Source organism: Moschus berezovskii, chromosome 28, assembly GCF_049115385.1.
Source record: "Moschus berezovskii isolate FMDL1 chromosome 28, NW_MosBer_1.0, whole genome shotgun sequence".
Classification (NCBI taxonomy): Eukaryota; Metazoa; Chordata; class Mammalia; order Artiodactyla; family Moschidae; genus Moschus; species Moschus berezovskii.
In genome coordinates this window covers 2,916,377-2,938,483 of record NC_142487.1, presented here as the reverse complement: position 1 = coordinate 2,938,483, position 22,107 = coordinate 2,916,377, and the positions used below count along the sequence as shown (strand labels likewise).

Genomic DNA, 22,107 nt, shown 5'->3' with positions numbered 1-22,107 from the left:
AAACCGCAGAAGTGGGAGAGAGGTTAGGAGTGGTTTGGCTTTGTAGTATAAATTCAGCATCAGCAGATAATTCAAATAGGAGCTAATTTGGGGCTTCCCTGGGGGCACAGACGGTTAAGAATCTGCCTGCATTGCGGGAGCTCCGTGTTCGATTCCTGGGTCCGGAAGATCCCCTGAAGGAGGTATTGACTCCAATACCTCCCCACTCCAATATTCTTGCCTGGAGAATCCTATGGACAGAGGAGCCTGGCGGGCCACAGTCCAAAGGGTCACAAAAGAGTCGGACACGATTGAAGCGACTTAGCGTGCATGAGCTCGGTTTAAGTCTTCAGTCTGGTGCGGGGGGCGGGGGAGGGCACGTTTGGGGAGTCCAGCTCAGGCCTGGAGTTCCCGGCTCTCCCGGGTCCCCAGGGCCTGGCACTCTTTGGCCGGGCAGCGGCCGCAGGTCCCGCCCGGCCCATCCAAGGTCTGGGCCGCCGAGTGGGGACTGTCAGGGTGTCGGGACGCAAGCAGGCCGCGGGGAGGGAGGCCGGCGCCGGTGTGGAATGTCTTTATCGAGATGAAGCCGCAAGCTTCTCCTTCGCTTCTTTAAGCGATCACGGAGAGACACCTTTCGATCTTTTGTCAGACATCTTGGCCCTTAATAGCTAAATTTATTTGGTTTAAAGCGGTCTGGGGAGAAGCAGCGAGGGAGAAAATCTTTCGTCGGTCATTGGGTGGCCTAGATAACAAGCTTTAAAAGAGAGAGGGAAGAAGAAAGTAAAAAGGTTAATGGATGAGGGGAGGGCTGGAAGGCGCCCAGCGTGGGGCTTTTACAACGACCCTCCCCCGGCCGCCCCCTTATCGCCGCCCTAACTTACCCGCGGCGGACGAAGTACATTAAGTCACGTAAACAGCGCGCGGAGAGGAATGCCACCGCGGTGACCTTTCGCGCGCCCACCTCCGCGCCGTGCTGGCGGCCGCCGGCGGCGCGCGGGGTCGGCGCGGGGCTGCGGGGCCGCGATCGCCAGCGCCTGGGGCCCGGAGCCCAGGACCGGCGGCGGGCAGGGGGCTGGGGGGCCCAGGGTACACGGTGGGGCCACCTCCGGGCTGCGCGCGGCCCACGCTTCCGCAGCCGCCGCCACCTGACGTTTCTAATCAGTATTTCGGGCTTTTAGAGAATTAAAACAACAACAAACCCCATCACCGTCAGTGTCAGGACTCTCTGGGCGATGACCTGCGTCGGAGTGACAGCGGTGGAGTCGAGTCGGGGAGGGGGGGACGCGCCATCCCGACCCGGCGAGTGGGCCCCGGCGCTGGCGGGGCTGGAGGGGGGCGCCGAGGCGACCCCGTGTCCTTCGCCCAGAGCGTCCCCGGGGCGGGAAGAAATATGGTACAAGCGAGAAGGTCCCATAAATCTGGTTTGAAAAATAAAAGCCAAAACCAAAAAAATAAAAATAAAATAAAATAAAAAAAACTCTCGAATTAAAACCACGCTGTTAAGTCAGAAATCGCATGTATTCGTTTTCTTCCTGAAACGTCGCTGACGCACAGGAGATCGGTGAAATGACAGAGGATGCGCTGCCGTTTGCGGGGGTGATAGCGCGTCCTCTCCGGGTCTCGCGGCTCCTCCGGAAGCGGCGCACTGACGGCCCCCCCCGCCCCCGTCACCCTTCCCCGTTTGGCCGCCAGGCCCCCGCCCCCCGCCCGATTGGCGGCTGGGTTCGGCTGGATTCGAGTGGCGAAGAGCGGTGTGGCGCGCGCGGCCCAAATAAATCAGCCCTGGGGACAGGCCGCGCCCGGGAGCCAGCCCCCCTCCAGGGATGAGGAGGGCCGCTCGGGGAGGCAGGCTCGCTCCGGAGGGGCCACTCCTCGGGTCTAAATGGTCCAGAGAGGAACGATTTCGTTCCGGATTAGCCAATCCCCAAGGAAGAGAGAGACGTTAGGAAAAGAAAAGGGGAAAAAAAAAGAAAGAAAGGAAAGGAAACAGCTTCTAAGGACATGACCGTCTACCTGGAGCACTGCGAAGGCCTTCGCCAGCTCTTGCGGTGCCGCTCTTCCTCTGCGCCCTCTAATATCACCCCATCTTCCCGGACCAGCTGGGGCTCTCAGGAAGCTCAGAGCGCCGGGCCTGGGGCCCCTGGGAGGGTGGCTTTGAAAATGTGCCGCTCCCCAGGGGTGGTGTTCCCAGGGCCAAAGTCGATGCGTTGGGAGAACTGCAAACTGGAAGGGTCAGGCAATCTGGCTTTCTGTCTGAATCAACTCCGTGGGTCAGGCAGTTTTATTTCTTAGTTAATTGGCAAGAAAAATAAAACTAGTCTTCTACCTTGCAAGAGAGCAGACAATTACCTCCCTGCCCCACCTTTGTTCTGAGCAATACTCAAACGCGATCGGAGTTCCGGGGGTGGGGGGGAGGTAAAATGTCAGGTCCTTTCTCGAGCCTTAGAAATCGCACATAGTGAAGCTGATGTGCGTGCCGCCTCTCACCTCTGTCCCGGCCGTTCGGGGGCCAGGGCACCCTCTCCCGGCTGCTGCGGAGTGGCCAGAAAAGCAGGTCTCTGGGGATCATCTGTTGTCCAAATAAATTTACACGGTCACCCCCGTAATTGCAAATATAAAGAAATACACACAGCAGGAATCAGTTTCTTGCGGGGTGTGTGGGGGGCGATGAGGGAGGCTCGGTCTCGTTGGGGTTCAAACTTGGAGGCCATTCACAGCCTGTATTCCCGACTTAGCCAAAGGATTTATTTGTTAACTTGGTTTCATTAGAAATCACTTCACTATGTATTTTTAAAAAAGAAAACTTTGCTTTTGAGAACAGACCTCAGAAATATTTAAGAACCCTTGGACTCAAAGAAAGAAAATCAAATGCCCACAACCGTTCTGTAACGGCTTACAGATGACCTTTTGCAAAACTCAGTCTGGGTAAAAATTAGGTCGGAACTCAGGTTTAAAAAAAAAAAAGAAAGGCATTGGAAGCCCTGATCGGAGCTAAGTGGACAGCGGACGCCGGGATATCTGCTCGGGGAGATGCATTCGATCGAACCCAGGTTAAATTTTAAAGTCCCTGCATCCTGCTCCAGCAGCTAGTCTCCTTTCCAGAGTTTTCTGCCTTCAGTCTTTCGGAATTGCGGCCGCGCTGAAACTGGGAGCCGCTTCAGTGATCGGGAGAGGTAAAGAGGAATGTAATAAAAGTGACTAAATTGGATGAGAACGGTTTATGGAGCTTCTCGGTAGCAATTTGAAATTCAGAAGTGTTTAGCAGCAATTTACAACGAAGAATGGAGGTGGAAAAAGATTCGCCGACTTTCTCCATTCGGCTCCCTCCTCCCTCGGGCTGCCAGGCCCTGTCCCCTTGTCCCCTAGGACTCACAGGTTCACAGTTACATATATTTAGCCAGGAGGTCTCATGATCTCTAGAAACCCTATTTTACTAAGCCTCCAGCTAACCTGGTTCAACTCTGCTAAGGCGCCTCTCCCTTCTCCAGCTGGAAACACACACACATATACACAAAGACACACACACACTTCAGGGAGACTGACCTTTAGAAAATCATTTACTTCGATTTACCTGAAAAAAAAAAAAAGTGTAAAAATCCATTCCCACAAAACAACTCCTCTTGCCCTAGTTAAAACTCTCTCTCTCTCGACAGTCTCCCGAGGTCACATCTGTTGGGAAAAATCCTTTTTGCGAGTGAAAGGGAGCGAGACATACATCACGGCTCCTGCCGAGGACGAACCTGCGGCCCCGCGACGCCCTGCTGACAGATCGGCGCTGATAACCCCGCGACGTTCATTTCCAGCCCCTCTGCTGGCCAAGGACCGTATCAGTTTGTACACAGTTGTGATAACCATTTGGAGGGAGCGAAGAAGGGGTGTGTATGTGAAGGCGGGGGCGTGGGGAAGAGGTATTTCTCGCTAGGACCGGGAAAGGTGACCCCCTCCTCTTGCCAACGACTTATCTGAGACTTACCTGAAGTTCTCCAGGGAAAGTTCAGAGCAATCAAGACACCCAAACTCGGAGAGCACCTCCGGGCGTGACTGGAGTGGAAACCCCTTTCCACTCTGCGCACTTCATGGACTAAACTTTCCGTGCACCGTGACCCCGAATTAAAAGTTTCAGGTTAGCTGGGGAGTGCAAATGGGAACCTCCCGAAAATTTCCAGGAATTTAGCACATTTAGTAGGACAGAGATAGGGAGCCGGACACTCGAGTTCTTTCTTTCCTAGATCCCAGGAGACGAGACCCCCGACGGCCACCACGACCTGTGCCCCAGAGTCTCGAGAAGAGATCGGGAGAGTTTAAGGTCGGTCATACACAACTGTGGAGCAAAAAAGCTCATTTACTGGGTCGAGAGGAGAGCGGAAGGCCGGTGGAGGAAAGCATGGTCCCCCCCCTTATTCGGGGGGAGCGCTGACCCCGGAGCTGGCGCGTTGCTCCGGCTGCGGTGGCTGCGTGGGGTTGTGCATGGTCAACTCCTCCCGCGCCATCGCCCTCCTCTCCCCCCAACGCGCCCCCTTGAGAGCGCGTGTAACGGAGGGCGGAGGAATGGGTGTGGGTCGCCAGCCAGATCAGGCGTTCTGTCACCTCCGCCCCTCCCCCGGCGTCCCCGGGATCGGCGCCCCCTGGATGGACTGGCCTCCTGCTCCCAGGACGGCGCTCGCGGCTCAGCCCACACCCGCAGGCTGCGCGGGGCTCATTGTCTGCCGGGGCGGCGCGCTCCCCTCCCCCCGCCGCTTGGCGTCCCCTCCCCACCCTCTTTTCTCTCCTCCCCTCGCTCCCTCCTCCTCCTCTTCACCTCCAGCGCCCAGCTGCTCGCAGAACGCAGTTCCGACCCACAGCCTGGCACCCTTCGGCAAGCGCTGTTTGTTTAGGGCTCGGTGAGTCCAATCAGGAGCGCAGGCTGCAGTTTTCCGGCAGAGCAGTAAGAGGCGCCTCCTCTCTCCTTTTTATTCACCAGCAGCACCGCGCAGACCCCGGACTCGCGCTCGCCTGCCGGCGCCCTTGGCCTCTCTCCGCGCTCGGGAGCACCCTCCGCTACGGCTGTTCTCCATGCGCAGCGCCCACCCGAGGTTCGGCTGCTTCTTCTCTTGCCCCAACTCCGCTCTTTCCTCCTCTGCACCTCCGCTCCCTAGTCGCAGGCCCCTCGGCCTCGGCTTTCCGGCCCTCTGCGGGCCGCGATCGGCTCCGGGGATGTCTACCTTCTCCATTCCCGGCAGGCTCCCAGGTTCCCGGGACACCGCGGACCAACTTCTGGTGTCTTTTCCTCTCCCCAAAGCGCTTATCTGCGCTCAGCCTTATCTCAGAGTTATCTCGGCGCAAAGGGGCGGGAGCCGGCAGTCAGGCAGGCAGAGAATTCTTTCTTGCTATCTACCCCGGGTCTGTGTGTGGGTATTAATTTTAGTATGGTTATCTCCGATGAGCCGAAGCGATTTGAGGAAGCGGCCCCGAGAAGGCCAGTCCGGTTGCGTTCACCTCCCTCCTCCACCCCCTCCCAGTCTCCCTGTCATTCTTCCTGCTCTCCCCTTTGGGGTGGCCTCGGCTCCGGGGCGGTCTCACGTCCCCACCCCCCTTGCATTTCCCCCTCCTTTTCTCTGCACTCCGCTCCACCCCGCGACGTCCGATTCTAGAACGGTCTGGCCTTTCCGTGGCTGGGGATGACCGCGGGGTGGGCCGGGGTGGCCTGGCCGGCGTGGGCCAGCCGGCGTGAGCGCACGCGCTGGCGGCTGCATAGGCGAGCGGTACCTAAGGTGCATGGCGCCGGGGACGTGGGGTGGGCAGGAGATTCCGGCCCCGCGGACATCCCGCACAGCCTGTGTGTCCCTAAGGTCTGAGACTCCGGTCTCCGCCCTGGCGCTCCACCTTCCCAAGGCTGGGTTGTATTTCACTCCGGGGCTCGCGTTCTGTCTCGTCAGCGCAGTCCAGGAAGCTCTGGGAAAGCCCGAGTGGGAGAACGCGGCGGTTTCGTTTTCGGGGGACAGGTTGCCTTCCCTACGCTAATGGTTTTCACACGGGCAGCCCTCACCCCGAGGCGTTTCGGGCCAGCGACCGCGGTACGGAGGCAGGATAAGGCAGCGCAGACACGCATGGCTCCTTAAAAAGTTCCTTTGTGTGCCATTGGCCGGGAGGGAGCCACTTTGGGGCGGAAGGAAAACCTCGGCCAGTCTCCCAGTCACCCCTGGGATCTGGCGCGCGCGGATGAAGGATGCTGCGTCGGGGGTGGGAAGGGAGCTACAGGGGATCCAAGCCTTGGGGGTGAGGAGGAGCGGGTATTCTGGCCTTGGGAGGACCCTGCGGCGGCTGCGCAGGCTCCATGCTCCTTCCCCACCCCTGGAACCCGGGGCAGAAAACGGGATTTTTGAGGAATCTCATTAGCTGGAGAGAAGCGTGGAGGTGAGACGCGGTGCAGCCCGCGCCTTTGATAAGTCCTTTTTAAAATTTCTCTTCTCTACCCTGTCTCCCTCCCCATCTAGTCTCAGGAGCTAAAAGGCAGCTGGCAGCGGCGCCGGACCGTGGATGGCCTTGACTGACGGCGGCTGGTGCCTGCCGAAGCGCCTTGGGGCCGCGCCTCCTGCGGACGCCAGCGACTCGGGAGCCTTTCCAGCGCGGGAGCCCTCCACGCCGCCTTCCCCCATCTCCTCCTCTTCTTCCTCCTGCTGCTCTCGGGGTGGAGAGCGCGGCCCCGGCGGCGCCAGCAACTGCAGGACGCCGCAGCTCGACACGGAGGCGGCGGCGGGACCCACGGCCCGCTCGCTGCTGCTCAGTCCCTACGCCTCGCATCCCTTCGGGGCTCCCCACGGACCTTCGGCGCCGGGGATCTCGGGCCCCGCGGGCGCCCTGTCGAGCTGGGAGGACCTACTGCTCTTCGCTGACCTCGACCAAGCCGCGACCGCCAGCAAGCTGCTGTGGTCCAGCCGCGGCGCCAAGCTGAGCCCTTTCGCGCCCGAGCAGCCGGAGGAGATGTACCAGACCCTCGCCGCCCTCTCCAGCCAGGGGCCTGCAGCTTACGACGGCTCGCCCGGCGGCTTCGTGCACTCGGCGGCCGCCGCCGCTGCAGCCGCGGCCGCCGCGAGCTCCCCGGTTTACGTCCCCACCACGCGCGTGAGCTCCATGCTGCCCGGCCTGCCGTACCTACAAGGGGCGGGCGGCGGGCCCGCCAATCACGCGGGGGGCGCGGGCGCGCACCCCGGCTGGCCCCAGGCCTCGGCCGATAGCCCCCCGTATGGCAGCGGAGGCGGCGCGGCGGCCGGCGGGGCTGCGGGGCCGGGCAGCGCCGGTTCGGCCGCGGCGCACGTCTCGGCGCGCTTCCCCTACTCGCCCAGCCCGCCCATGGCCAACGGCGCGGCCCGGGACCCCGGGGGCTACGCGGCGGCCGGCGGTGGGGCCGCGGGCGGCGTGAGCGGGGGCGGCGGCGGCCTAGCGGCCATGGGCGGCCGCGAGCACCAGTATGGCTCGCTGTCGGCAGCGCGGCCGCTGAACGGGACGTACCACCACCATCACCACCACCACCCGAGCGCCTACTCGCCCTACGTGGGGGCCCCGCTGACGCCCGCCTGGCCCGCCGGTCCCTTCGAGACCCCGGTGCTGCACAGCCTGCAGAGCCGCGCCGGAGCCCCGCTCCCGGTGCCGCGCGGCCCGGGCACAGGTAAGGGGGCAGGGTCGCGCCGTGGCGTGCGGGCTGGAGGGCGCGAGGCGGGTGTGGAGCAGCTTTTTGACCTGGGCCCTGTTTCCGGGGCTTTCCTGGTGTGGGTGCCCGGAGTCTGGCCGCGTTGCGATGGTGCTTCTGTTTTGCACGAGAGAGACTAGATGCGCCGGTACGCCTCAGTCCAGGGACTGCAGTGGGCCGTTGGGAAAAGTGAGCCCAGGAGGGACCTGGCAGGGCCTGAGCCTGGTCGCAGACCCCAGTTTTCCCGGGTGGAAGCGTGGGATTCCCATTGGGGAGGGTGACTTTAGGCGAGTGCAGAGCATGGCAATCACCCTCTCCTCAGATACTGCTGCTGCTGCTGCTAAGTCGCTTCAGTCGTGTCCGACTCTGTGCGACCCCATAGACGGCAGCCCATCAGGCTCCCGCATCCCCGGATTCTCCAGGCAAGAACACTGGAGTGGGTTGCCATTTCCTTCTCCACTCCTCAGATACAGTCGTACCCAATTCACCTCTCCAAAGATCGGGAGTGGAGTGTGTTTTTCTCAAGGATAGTGTGTTTATTAAAAGAGCTCCACGGTGGAAAAGGACCTAGTTGGCATCTCCCTGCGACTCGTTGGGAGGGCAGAGACGTCAGCCTCGTGACTGTCCCGAGGGAAAGCTGGTGGAAGGGCCCTTTCGCTTGGCATCAACAGGCGGGGTGTCTGCGGCTGCTGCTCCCGTCTGCGCCCCACCCCAAGGCTGGGACCAGGGGTACCCCAGCACCCACAGCTATTCCTTGGCCAGAGTGCACGCCAATAATTTTTCAGTTTCCAGTCCCACTCATGCTTTCCATTCCAGTGTGTGGGGGCAGTTTGGAGTGAGCTGGGAAGAGTTGTCAAAATTCCTGCAAATGCGCGCTCTTGAAGAGCGTTTGTCCTGCTCAAGCAGGGAGGGTGTGAACTGTTGTCTGGCCGGACGGAGGGGTTTTGGCTTCTTTCCTCAGCCGCAGGGTTCTGGATCCTTCTTCGTGCTTGCAGGGGTCTGTCTGTATTTCACGCGTTTGATATAGGTTGACAGTTTCCTAAGACCAAAAAAAAAAAAAGACTTTTGGCCCATTGCTTCTTCAAGGGGTGTTGTGGGTGTCAGAAGGTGACAAACACAAGGAGGCCTTTCAGCCTCAGTTATCCCACCTGGGATTCACACTCCCCAGGGCTGGGCTTCTCATTCAGGACTTTTAGGGGTCTTAATTAGTGAGGGTCAAGTGAGGCACAGCCAGTCTTGTGCTCAGGGGCAATCTGGGAATGCCAGTGGCCTGAAGGTGAGGGATCTGACTCGAACCTCCCTCTCTCAGTAACACTGGGCTGAAAATCTTTACAGTCTGTGGGTCTGGGTGTAGAGAGGGGGTGATGAGGGGCCCCGTTGAAGTTTGGAAACTGCAGAGAACAGAGCCAGGTCCCTCTTGCTGCTGCATGGGGACCCATGTCTGGCTCCAGGGAGCAGAGAGACTGGGAGATGGATCTTCAAAGGATGGGGAGGAGGTGGTGGTTGGGGTGTGAGGCGCTTGTCAAGTCAGGAATCCAGCCGGGAATCTGAAAAGTTGTGTGAATTGGGTTGGGGGCAGTTCTGCAGGCTTGAGGGACACACCTTAGCCTGACCTCCATTTCCCTTTGCCCGGTTTCAGCATTTCAGGGGGCAATGGAAGAGCAGCAGTCCAAAAGGCAGAATGGGAATCTTGGGATGTTTAAACTGATTGGTTCTGTGAAGAAAACCCTTTTAGAGGGATTGGGTGCAGTTACAGACAAGTTATAAGTTATTTCATTTTAAATGTAGCCTAACCTTTCACTATATATATATATATATATATATATTTTTGCTTTCTGGGTAGGATGCTGCAAAGTTTGAAAAGTCTTGTATAGGTTCAGATTTTTTTTTTTTTTTAAAGGAGAGGGGTTTGGGAACACACAACTGTTGTGTGAAGAGTCTTTTAAGAAGGCAGGAAGCTGCTGAGAATAAGCCTGTCTGGGAGCTGGGGAGATAAATGACCCTAATTTTGCTTGTCCTCACAGGTATTCCCCTGCTAGAGAGACCTTGACCCCCAGCCCCTCTCCTCCCAGGTTCCTTATTCTCTGCTTCTCCACTCTGATTAAAAAATTGGAGGCCTTCTTTTAACTGACTTGAGTGGATGGCAGGGCCCAGTGGGAAGGCGGGGTGTGGTTGGTGCTCTGGGGACCTGGTGTGTCCACCTCTCCCTGGTGCTGGCTGGCGGGTGTGTGGTGGGGGGGCTGGGGGCGAGCTCTGTCCCCAGAGGCCAGTGCTCTTCCAAGCTCCTGCTGAATTGGGTTCCATTCTCAATCTGGGGATGACTTCACCCTTCTCCCCAGAGTCTGTCACTCCCCGGGGCACCCAAAGCAGACAAGTGAGGATGAATAGGGGTCCTACTGGGGGCTTGTTGGTGAGAGAGCTTCCAGCACAGTTAGATTTTGTGCTTTATAAAAAGTCGCATTTTGCTTATAAAATCGAAGCTACTGAACGAGGAGCGGGAAAAGTATGGAGGGAATGGGAACTGTAGATTTTACTTAATTAAAAATAGGCAAACTTCCTAAATTTTATTTATCCAAGCAGGGCTTTACATTTTGTCTTTGGGTTTTCAGCTGACCAAAGAGATTTACCTGGGGCGCTCACAGTCTTCTATTGGGAGTTTCTTTATTGTTTCCAGCCTGTGAGAAGGAGGCCAGGCATGGGGCTGGGTTCTCCAGGGAATGCCCCACTTCTCCATGGAGAGAGGGGCTCTGATAGGTAACATTTTAAAGTCAACAACAAAGACAAATACCTTGTTTAACTTCAGCGTCCTTGAAGTCCTGAGCATTTTACTGATTACCGTAGTCAATAGTGGCTTTTAGGGCGGAGAAGAATAAATCTTTGTGATGTGTTCTAAGTTGCAGTATCCCCATGACAACTTTGAACTGGGGTTATGGGGGGTGCTAGTTTCTTTTAAATTTATTTCTTGAGGAGGAAGGAAACTTGTTTTGCAGGGAAAATAATATTAATTGAATTAAAGATTTTTGTGTATCCAAATCAGACAAATATCTTTACAAAAGCTGATGGTAGACACAAGCTATAAACCAACCACTGACGAACAGAAAGAGAAAGAATAGGAAGTTTTGCTAACACAGTCGTGAAATAAACTCTAAAGTGTAATGTTTATTTACTTTAAAATTTGATTCAAAATGCCCCTTGAAGAAAGCCAAATTGTAACATTTAAATTTTGTATAATATAAATAACTCTAAACAGTTATTTTAAAGGAAATATTTTAAAAAGTCTATTTTAAAAGTACTTGATAAGTACCCATCTCACTTTAGTTAATTGTTCATATTTAGCTGATTTAAGAAGAAGTAATAAATGTTAAAATCATTTACTCTAAAGGCTTTTTTTTTTTTTTAAGTTAGCAGGTTTAGGTTAATTATGAACTTTGGAAAACCAAACAGTAAAATGACAAATATTAAAATAGATGACATAAGTTGAAATTTTAGTGTAGGAAAGTAGGAAAAACTTTGACTTAGCACTGGAACAGTGCTGGTAATTTTCTGAATCCACTCAGTATCGACCGTTTGTAGAAGTTTTGTAGACTGTAGCAATTAGACCCATTTTAAAATCATAATATTTTAGTGTTTGGTTTTTGTGACATGAAAATCAAATTAACATTCATCTCTGTTCTTACTAATTTCTTATTGCGTTCCCCCCCCCAGGATTCATTATTAATTAATTGGTAAAAGTGCTCAAGAACAGTATTTCTAATTTCAGTTGTCTATTCTTTATGGAGGAAAAGGAAGAGTGGTAGTTATAGCAAATACTTTCAAAAAATTACTTGAGATGAAAGAAGACAGCCTCGTTATGTCCCGGGGTATTTGCGGGGATATTTGCGAGTGGGGGCTGGGGTGAGCGATCACTGTTAATATTGTAAACAGTGATCGGGTTTTGGCAAGTGGTATATTGTAATTATGATGGATTTCAGTTTTGAAAAGCTTGGGAACAGCGGGAAAGGAGAGGTCAGGGGGCCGACACCGACCACCCCACGGCTCATCTCAACTCCGAGGTCCTTGGGGAGACGGAAGGCGGATGATCCGGGCCGGGCTTCTAGCTCTGTCACCGGACTTTGCAGGGCTTTGCACGGGGCGCGCCCAGGGGTGCAGAAGTATTGGACAAATAATTAATTGGTCAACTGTTCGGTCGCGGTGACATCAACAGCCGGCTCCCGGCCGGACCGCCGAGCAGAAAGCCGGGGTGGGGAAGGGCGCGGGAGCGGGCCGGGGGACTCTGGGTGCGGGTTGGGGGGTTCGCGGGGTCGGGCGGGCGAGCGCGCGCGCAGCGGGACCTCACCGGCCTCTCGTCCCGCAGACCTGCTGGAGGACCTGCCCGAGAGCCGCGAGTGCGTGAACTGCGGCTCCATCCAGACGCCGCTGTGGCGGCGCGACGGCACCGGCCACTACCTGTGCAACGCCTGCGGTCTCTACAGCAAGATGAATGGCCTCAGCCGGCCCCTCATCAAGCCGCAGAAGCGCGTGGTGAGTGCGGGCGCCGCCCTCCCCCGCGGCCCGGCCCGGAGTTGCGCGCTGCACGCGGGACCCGGCTCTGCCCGCCCGACCCGGCCCGCACCTGTGCCCGCGGCCCAGAGCGGACCCGAATTGAGGGTCCCGGATAGTTTCAGCGCCCACCCGGGCAGATCGTCCCCAAAACTAGCCACAGGGGAACGAAGGCAGCCTTCTGCTCAAATTCACACAGAGAGTGACATCCTTAAATGAAAAAAAAAAAGGAAGGTGTGGTGTGGTACTGTCTTTTTAAAAAAGTATTAATCCCCTATCTTTACACATCTCTAGATGTACTTGCAAATGCACTGAAATAATTTTGGAAGGAGATCCAAGGAATGAGTAATGTTAGTAACCTCTAGGGAGAAAAACTAAGACTGCAGTCCCAGGTCAGGTGAAGGTTTCTTTTCACTGTGGACTCTTTGGTCTGGTTTGGAGTCGATTCTTGAAGAGATCTAGCTCCTCTGTAACATCCCGTAAAATGGATGTTAAAATGGAACCCACAGCCCTCTTGTCCCCACAGGCTAGTCTTGAATCCCTTTGACTCTGTCCTTTCCACCTCCGGGCCCCTTCCACCTCTTCAGACTAGTTTTAGCTCCAAATTCCATCTGTCCTTTGGATTGTCCTTGAGTCTAGTGAAAAATTTATTTACTCTAACTTTTGTTATTTTGAAATCTGGCTGTTCAGAGAACTACTGTTCATAGAACTTGAGGGGAAAAATGCAGTCTGCACATTTTTCTCAAGTAGAAGATTTTCACCATCCCAACACATTTCACTATGATTTAAAGTGTGGGAATTCTGATTTTATTCAGGGATTAATCTCTTATTGTCCCCTGTGTTTTTAAGAAGGAAAGGGTATTTACTGCTGTCCTGATTAGAGAAAATAAATGAAAGCTTTCACACGCCCCACTGTAAGGCTAACATTTGTTTAGTCAAGTACTCATACTCTAATACCTTTTAAAGCAAAATATTTTACAGTTAGATGCCAGACATCTTAAGTATCCAAGTAATTTATTTAATTATTATACTCTAATTAGCAGGAACAAATGCTACACATGTTGTTTGTGTTAAATAGATTAGAGTGAAATTGCATCACAATGTGAGTCTGCCACCTTAAAGAGAAGCAATTAGTTTTATGGTTGTTTTGTTTTTAATGCATTTAAAATAAAGTGGCCGAGGTTAATTTAATGAGTGTATGTGCCTTAAACTTGTTAGTCACCCACAGCTTAGACTTTGCTTCAAAGGGCATCCTTAACTTCTGTGCCTGACTCCCTGTGGTTTTCATTTTTCTTACATGCATCGTATTTAAAAAGTACTGCTGGTGAATATTCCAAGGAAGTTCCTTGTGTTCATGCATTAGCCAGTGTATGAACAATGAAAGTGATTATTATTTTTTTGGAAAGGCACATTGAACAGAGTCCTGGTTGAGCCCGGAAAGGCAACATTTTCTCAAGATATAGCAAAAAGCTAGCAGAATAGTAGCCATTTCGTTTCTAGTGGCATTTTTTTTTCTCAGGTAATTAATTTATTTTTTATTGGAGGCAAATTATTTTAAATTTGATCTGTTAACATCCATATTTAGAGAGTGGCGTTGGTTTTGTGCACTTACCAGTAAAAATAGCTGTTGACAGGAAACACAAAACCCAGTTTTTAACATCTCTGAATCTATTAGCTTTCCTTCTGTATGGCAGGTGTCTTGGCAGTGACCAAGGTCCGACAATGTGCTTTGTAAATGGGTTATAAATGATACCAATTGACGGGTGTGTCTATCAATTAGTTCTCCTGTGGGCTTCTTATTTATGGTTTTGCTGGATCTAGTTAGTTCTCAGACATAGAATGTTGAACCCAAGTTTGTTTAGCTAGCAGTACAGGACCAATCACAGTGAATTTGAACTTGTAATACATTGCAAAATAAGAGATTTATGGTGTAACTTGAATTCCTTGTTAGTGATGAATATAACTGAGATCGCTTGTTACAAGAAACTTTTATAACCTGCTCACCTTCATTTCACATGTTTATGGGGACTGGCTTCACTTATGATCTGCAGTTGACAGTCATAAAGTTCTTTGTTATAATGTCAGATTCTGATAACAAGTTTGCCTCACATTGGCTCCAAATTCCACTGCAAACTATCATAAATGACCTGTTTATAAAATGAACTTTCCTGTCCCTAATTTACTTATTTCATATTTATGAAGAGAAAGGAGTGCTCTTCTGGGAAATTATTCTCTTTTAAGGATAAAGGAAAAAAAAAAAGAAGCCCTGAGGTGTAAGATTTCATGTTTTCATTATTTTAACAAAGCAAGTTCCCAAATAGTTCTGTCAGCCAAACATACTCGTTTCCACCAAAAGTCAAAGTGATTCTTTCTTAGCACCGACTTCTTAAAAATGTGACAGTGCTAAGAGGCTTCCCAGTGTTTCTTTGGTTTTACAACTTGTCTGTAAAGAGTATGCTGTAGCAATAACAACAGGACATGAGTTGTAAAAACAAAATTCAATTTTTAGCTTTTGACTTTGCCAACAAAGATTTTGAAAATCTCTGTCTTTTAATCTGAATAGTCAGTGCATGCTCAATCTATGTTTTTGTCTATTCTTTATAACTTCTTTTCTTAAATTAATCATCACAACCAACTTCCTTAATTCTATATCTTTCAACTTGTTTTGGTCCCTGGATTTTCCCCATAGTTTTTTTTTTTTTTTAACTGAAGTCATAGCACATTTTTTTAGTTGCCCATCTAGGTAATCGAAAAGCAAATTTAGATTTTTTGTCATTCTAGGTAGGAACTTAGACTAACTTAAAAAGCCCCTCTTTATAATTTACACATAATTTTTTAGAGGAGATAAACTCCACATAAGGATGTTATGGGTATAAAGGAAACATAGAAATCAGAGTGACAGACGACCTTTTCTGATAAATTTAACCCTTTGTACTGAGAAGGAAAAGGCAACCCACTTCAATATTCTTGCCTAGAGAATCCCAAGGACAGAGGAGCCTGGCAGTCTACCGTCCATGGGGTTGCAAGAGGTTGACACGATTTTATCGACTAAAGCACCACCATCATGTGAGGAAAAGTACTATACTATCAGGGTAAATCAAATATAGCAGCATCACCAAGACAAGGCCAGAACTCACACCGTGTTGTAGAATTTGCTTATCCTTTGGAGAATGGATAATACAGAAAACTCAGGCAATAGGCGGTCATGATGATAATGAGATGTATTAAAATATGTTTCTTTACAAAATTTTTTTGTGCATCTTCCAAAATTCATTTCTATTAATATGTATAGGCTTTCCTACAGTTTTTGGTTTATTCCTCTGCACATATCTGGGAAATAGACCTGGTTGTCTCAGTTTTCAGGTGAGGCAGAGACTCCCCAAAGCCACTTAACGCATTGGCAGGCAGTTTGGGACTGCATTTCTTTACTCAGACCTCTGACAACAGCAGTGAGCACAGGCATTGGCCAGTATTGTGACTGCTCTCATCTATGCTAATGAGCTGGGGCAGATCAATTGATCTGTATTAGATGGAGCACACTTTGATCCAGGAAGGTCAACCTAATTACACTTCAAAGGTTTTTTTTTTTTTTCCTCAAGGGGGACTGCTTATTTATAATAACCAGGTACATGCTTGCTGGCAGGGACACGACGCATTGATGTGTGTAGCGTATATGTGAAAAGCACTTATGATGTCTGTGCATTCTCTTGTGATGCTTTCTAGCCTTCCTCCCGGCGGCTTGGATTGTCCTGTGCCAACTGTCACACCACGACCACCACTTTGTGGCGCAGAAACGCCGAGGGCGAGCCTGTGTGCAATGCTTGTGGACTCTACATGAAGCTCCATGGGGTGCGGCACCTACTCTGCTTCTGTGTATATACCTTCAGTGTCTTGTTTGTACTTAGTTTCAGCTTAAAAAAAATCGGCAAAGGAGAGGGCATGGAGGTGAAGGATCTGATTTTTGTACACGCACGTTTGTGAATCTAGGGGCCTGTAAATTATACTAGAAACTCTTATCATACCGCTAAGAAACAAAAAGTGCTGCCAGTTAAAGTCACACACATCCATAGTCAGACATCCAGATTGTTCAAATACAAAAACGTGGGAAATGTGCATTTTAGAACTGATAAGATGGTAGTAATCTTTTTTAAAAAGCTGTAAAATTGAAGTCTAGTTGATTTATAATGTTGTGTTTCAGATGTGCAGCAGTGATTCAGTGATCCATATGTGTGTGTGTATATTCTTTTTCAGATTCTTTTCCCTCCTAAGTTATTACAGAATGTTAAGTATAGTTCCCTGTGCTATACAGCAGGTCTTTGTTGGTTATCTATTTTGTATATAGTAGTGTGTGTATTTTAAAAACCTGTACACTTAAAAAGAAAAAAAGCATGGAACCTACTAGAAATGCACACTAACTAGTTTATAGCTTAAAAATGTGAATGCAATCAAATACATCTATACAGAAGAGTCATAACACTGGATAGCTCTAGTTAAAAAGATTCTGCATTTTAAGCATAGCACAGGATATTATAAAATACGCCAATTTTAAAAAGAAAAATAACCTTGGTATATGTAGAAAGAAGACTTCACAATCTTTTTGAAATAAAAATATGTAATTCAGTGGTTTCACTCTGTAATTGAAGTTGTTTAAAACAATAAACATTAAGTTGAGGGAAGAGAGTCTACCTGGCAAATCACCTCATTTTTTTTTTTCCCCCGGAGGAATCTTTGCATTTGATGGGGAAAGTGTGGTCTTTGTTCTGTTGGAATCTATGAAGTGTGTATAAAAATTGGATTGAAATTTATGCCAAGTTCTTTTAAATGAGGGCTTTCAGTACTGACGTTTGGTCTTTAGTTAGTTTGGTTTTTCTGCAGTATAATATTTATTAAACTTATGGCCTATGTGAAAAATTTTTTAGGTGCCTCGACCGCTTGCTATGAAAAAAGAGGGAATTCAAACCAGGAAACGAAAACCGAAGAACATAAATAAGTCAAAAGCTTGCTCTGGTAAATATAAGAAAATGCTGCTTGACTGTGAAATATTTGCCAACCTTAGAAGAGTATATGTATATTTATGAGGTTAATTTTGACCGTTGCAGGTAATAGCAATAATTCTGTTCCCATGACTCCAACTTCCACCTCTTCTAACGCAGATGACTGCAGCAAAAATACTTCCCCCACCACACAACCGGCAGCCTCAGGGGTAAGTGTTGAAACAGCATAGACTCTTTCTGAGCTAGTGAGTTGCTCTCCTGTATATTATCTCCAATTTTATCTTATCTGGTAGTACAATAATCTAAACCAACAGTTCAGTTTAGTTAGCTGATACCTAAGAATAGTTTTTAGAGGAAATTACATTTAAATGTCAACAAAATGACAAACTTAAGTACTTTACAAACCTCTTAATTAAGATCTATATCGTGTTTTTTTTATGGTTGAATTAACCTAAGTAAAAGCAAGAAGTTTGGATTTGAAGTGCTTTAAATTGTTTTATTTCCAGGTTTTTATCTGAGTTTATATGTGTGTATGTGTATACGTACATATGTATATCTATATGTCTGTAAATTTCTAGTGTAGATCAGGAAAAGTACCACAGCTCAATGGTTTTATATATCCCAATGCCCATGACATTTAAATTGCTTTTGCTTATCTTATCAATGTCTTCCTTGGTGGCTCAGTGGTAAAGAATCTGCCTGCCAATAGAACCTGCAGGAGCTGCAGGTTCGATCCCTGGGTTGGGAAGATCCCCTGGAGAAGGAAATGACAACCAACTCCAATATTCCTGGACTGGAAAATCCCAGGGACGGAGAAATCTGGTGGGCTATAATCCATGGGATTGCAAAAGAGTCAGTCCAGCAACTAAAACAAATCTTCCTGACCCCAGCCTTTTCTGTTCTCCTCTTCCTTCTTTCCCTTTTTCTCTCTTTTTTGAAATCATCTACCCAAAATCATCACCATGAGTCACGTGCTGCTGTATTCACTGATCTTCACCTAACTGCTGGTCCTCTGCTGGGCTGGGCAGCCTTGCCTTCTTCTAATGTCCCTTGATTGTACCCAGGCTTATTTCAGCCTTGTGATCAGCCTGTGAGCGATTGGGTTTGTGAGAGATTCACACCCCTACGAGGATGCCTTTGGTGCAGATCACAGACTTAGTTTCTGTAAAGCCATGATTGAGACTCAGTTTTTCTCAAGTGAAGAGCACTTCCCCCGCCTAGGGTTTCCCAAATTTAGCTGGAATGCCCTTTAAAAATGACGTGGCTGCACCCTGGCCCTCAGAGATGCAGGCTGACCCTGGGGCGGCAGGTTTTCCCAGAGTGCCTCGGGTGAGGATTACACTGAGACTAGTTTAGGATGAAACATTAGCATTAAAATCCCTACTTAGTAATTCTTTTCTCCATTGAATTTTGCTTTATTTGGGATACTTTGAAATACTACAGATTCCTGAGCTCCACCCTGGATTTTCTGAGTCAGCGTCTCTAGGGGTGGGGCTTGGAAATTTGTGTTTTAGGACAATCACCGCAGGTGAAATTGAAACTACTGCCCTCGAGGTGTCTTTGAACTGGGAACCTTGGAGCTGGTATTTTTGCTGCCTTAAACTAACAAAAATTAAACATTAAAAAATATTTTTTTAAACTGCTTTAAACTATATTTGATATTTTCTTTATCCTCCAATTCAAACTCTTTTTTTGGGGGGGTGGTTCTTTAATGATCAAGAAACGTTTTCAGAGTTTCAAAATGGAAAAAGCTTTTTTGCTGTTTTTATTTGTTGCAGATACATGTTCTTAAACAACATTCTTACCTTTATAACCTTCATAAAGGTGAATGCTGGTGAAGGACTTTTTTTTTTTTTTACAAGAGGCTAACATGTAACTTAAAGGGGCTAAAGTGGTGAATAGAAGTTACTTGTAAGGAAATGAAAAGATCAATATTATTTTAAAATTTCCTTTATTAAGCCCTAAGTCCTCAGAAGCAATTATGTAGCTTTTGAAAGTCATGTCCTACTCTGTGACCCCATAGACTGTAGTCTGCCAGGCGCCCCTGCCCATGATATTTCCCAGGCAAGAATACTGGAGTGAGTATCTATTCCCTTCTCCAGGGGATCTTCCTGACCCAGGGATCAAACCCAGGTCTCCTGCACTGCAGGCAGATTCTTTACCATCTGAACTGCTATAGAAGCCAATTATGGGGCTTACGTGAGGCAAAACAGTATTCTGATTTTCCAAATCATTGAGGGACCAGGTACAATTTCAGCCTCAGTGGTCCATCTCTGCTGGCTGAAAAATGGGTTGCTGCCTGCTCTAGCTCCCTTCTGTCAGTGCTATAGTCTAAGCTTAGTGAGGCAAAAGCTAAATTTGAATGATAAATGGCACAGAAATAGAGATATTTGCCCAACAATGGGCTTTAGTGGTGAGTGGAATCTGTTTTGCTCACTCTTGCAGTGGTTCTGTGATGTAAAAATTCAAAATTGACTGTTTGCAAGTCCAATCGATTTTGCCCTCCAGGGGAGGAACAGTGCAAAGGCAGTGACAGGATTTAGCCTGGGCATGCCTGGAAGTGGGACCTTGGGAATCTGGAGGCTGGTCCCAAGTCAGCCTTGGTGTCTCGACATCTGTCTCATTTGGGAGCCTGCTTCCTGGGGGTGGCTGGCTGGCCAGTGCCCTCAGAGGAAGGCTCAGTTTTCCACTAGCAGTCAGAATGCAAAACAATTTTAGTATTTTTTTAAAAAAAGTACTTTAGACATTGGGGGAGTCAGAGCACTTCCCTACAAGTTCCCCATCACTCCTGGAGCCGGGCAGCTTCCACAGGAGACAGCCGTGCAAGCCGCAGCCAGGGCAGTTCTCCAAGCCCAGGTGGCCTCAGAAATGCGTCCTGACAGCTCTTCCCAGAGCTGGGGGCGGCAGGGTGGGGGGAAGGACGACCCATCATCCCCTCCTCCCTCCAAGGACCCATCCCTCCCTGGCCAGGGCTGGCACCTGGGCTCCTGGGTGTTCCCTGATGGCCAGCCCATCACGGAGTCCTCGGTGCCATTCTGATGGGGCCGTTGGGGGAAGCAGGCTTACTTGACAGAAGTCAACCTGCTGGCTGCCTTATGGAAACTGCCCCCTCCAAGGATAATTGAAGCCGACTCAGTGGTGTCCCCATGAGCGCCAGGGTGTGTCTTTGTTGGTCCCTTGACCCTCCTGGGCTGACCGGTTCTGTATGCGTGTGGCCACTCTGGCAGTGAAGGTGCCATGAAGAGTCTGCTGGAGGTGTTATCTGTGAGCAGCTGGCAGAAGCATTTGTGAAAGGCGGCTGTGTTGACAAAGATGTGACATGTTCCCACTTATGTCTCAGTTTATGATGTTGGAGGACAGCTGTTGTTATCGACTGCTTATAGGATTTTGTGAGCCCTGTAGGTAAAGGGGATGTTGCTATATCCCCGTAGCAAAGGTGTATCTGGTCTGTAGCACAGGATTCCTTCTTTGACTTGACCCTTAAACCTCCTGTGGTGATGAGTCCACACCGTGGATCTCCAGTGGCCCCTGTGACTGGCAGGATGGAAATTAGTCCTGCAGGGAAGTCCTAGTTTAATAGGGACAACCGAGCTCCAGAACAAAGGGTAATCATAGGCACGTTCCCAATGGAACAAGGAAACGGGCCAAGTGCTCTACTTAGAGACGGCAGTGGCTACATACCTGCTTCTCCCGCCTTCCTTAAGGATCGTGAGTTAAAGCAGAGAAGTCAAATCTTTGAGAAGAGACCTATCAGACTGGTTGTGTTAATTCCCGGCTGAGGAATGAGCTGTTGGAGATCACTAGTAGGCAGTCTTAGAGGACTTCTTTATTACGTTCCGAGGTCCCCACCTGTGTGCACATTCAGGGGTGGTACCTGAGCAGATCTGGCAGGATGGGAGGATTCTGGGGGGAGAGACAGGAGAGTCATTTTTGCACTGCTCTTCATACTGTTGACTTTTTGGCATGTCTTAGCTTTATGTTGCTCCTTTGTGTTTTACACTTGATCTTAGCCAGAAGGCTGAGAAGCGATGCTCCTTTATGTTTTAACTGGACTTCTGTCTCATTCCTTCTCATGGTCATCAGCTCACTGACCTGGCTCCCTTAGAACTCAGTTTCACTGTTGCAGGCTCTGCCCATGTGGTGTGGTTTGGGAGGTGGAGGGAGGGCAGTTTGTCTCCTTTATGAAAACAGGAAAACTTGTTGGCTGCTGCTGCACAGCCTGGTAGTAAAATAACCCCTGTCTTGTTCCTTTTAGAATTTTTAAAAATGATTGCAATAAATGATTTATTTGCTTTCATTTATATAACACTTATTATTCCCTAGACCGTATTATCTTTCATTTTTCTTTTCCTTATTTTTTTCTGTGTTGATCAGAATTTTAGAATCAGTTTCTTCTATGGAATTCTTTGGGTTGAGAAATGTGTTGAACTTAGTTTTTGATACGTTGATTAATTTTGTGACTTTGAACTTAAATTTCCCCAGAATAGTTTTTTTATTTAGTGTAAAATCTTCCCATATCTGTAAATTTACTGAAAAATGAGTCTTTAGTGGACCTGAATAGACATCAGATTTTCTTTGCCATTTGTGTTCTCTGTGGATTATAAGAATATTTAAATCTTTCGCTGAATTCCATTTCTTGACTGAGTTGTATTTTTATGGTATTTGTTGTTATTGTTATTAGACAAATATGATAACATTTTATTTCAGCAATTCCCAAATAAGATTTAACAAGTAGCCTCTGTAGATTCCTATCCCTCTTAGGACTTGTAGCTAAAAATTTATAAAACTGGAGGATACTTTGGATATGTACTCACATACATAAAGTGTGTGTGTATATATATTCTACGTAGGCATGTGGCATATGTTTATAACTCATCCCCCAATTTTTAGATAAAGGGTATTTCTCTTAATTTTCTTTGGGACAGGGAA

The 22,107-nt window shown here is 49.3% G+C and overlaps 1 protein-coding gene and 1 pseudogene across 4 annotated transcripts in view; one reads left to right on the top strand and one right to left on the bottom strand.

The window, feature by feature from the left end:
- Positions 1–226: 226 nt before the first annotated feature.
- On the bottom strand, positions 227–4,469 carry LOC129549736 (uncharacterized; annotated as a pseudogene). Its single transcript, XR_016036670.1, has 4 exons — positions 4,398–4,469; positions 2,467–2,548; positions 1,993–2,259; positions 227–1,397 (listed from the first exon to the last, which is right to left on the bottom strand). The product of XR_016036670.1 is annotated as an uncharacterized LOC129549736 (transcript).
- Positions 4,470–4,872: 403 nt separating this feature from the next.
- The window catches only part of GATA6 (GATA binding protein 6), a 33,050-nt gene continuing 15,815 nt past the window's right edge, over positions 4,873–22,107 (top strand). The window contains exons 1-6 of one of the 3 annotated variants that reach the window (XM_055417107.2): positions 4,873–5,051; positions 6,453–7,624; positions 12,000–12,166; positions 15,908–16,033; positions 17,104–17,191; positions 17,284–17,387. In XM_055417107.2, coding sequence (XP_055273082.1) covers positions 6,496–7,624; positions 12,000–12,166; positions 15,908–16,033; positions 17,104–17,191; positions 17,284–17,387 — 1,614 coding nt within the window. In that variant the 5' untranslated portion in view covers positions 4,873–5,051; positions 6,453–6,495. Of the gene's footprint in view, positions 5,052–5,582; positions 5,730–5,920; positions 6,033–6,452; positions 7,625–11,999; positions 12,167–15,907; positions 16,034–17,103; positions 17,192–17,283; positions 17,388–22,107 lie in introns of those variants that run through there. The other 2 variants (XM_055417108.2, XM_055417109.2) reach the window with 2 other exon arrangements.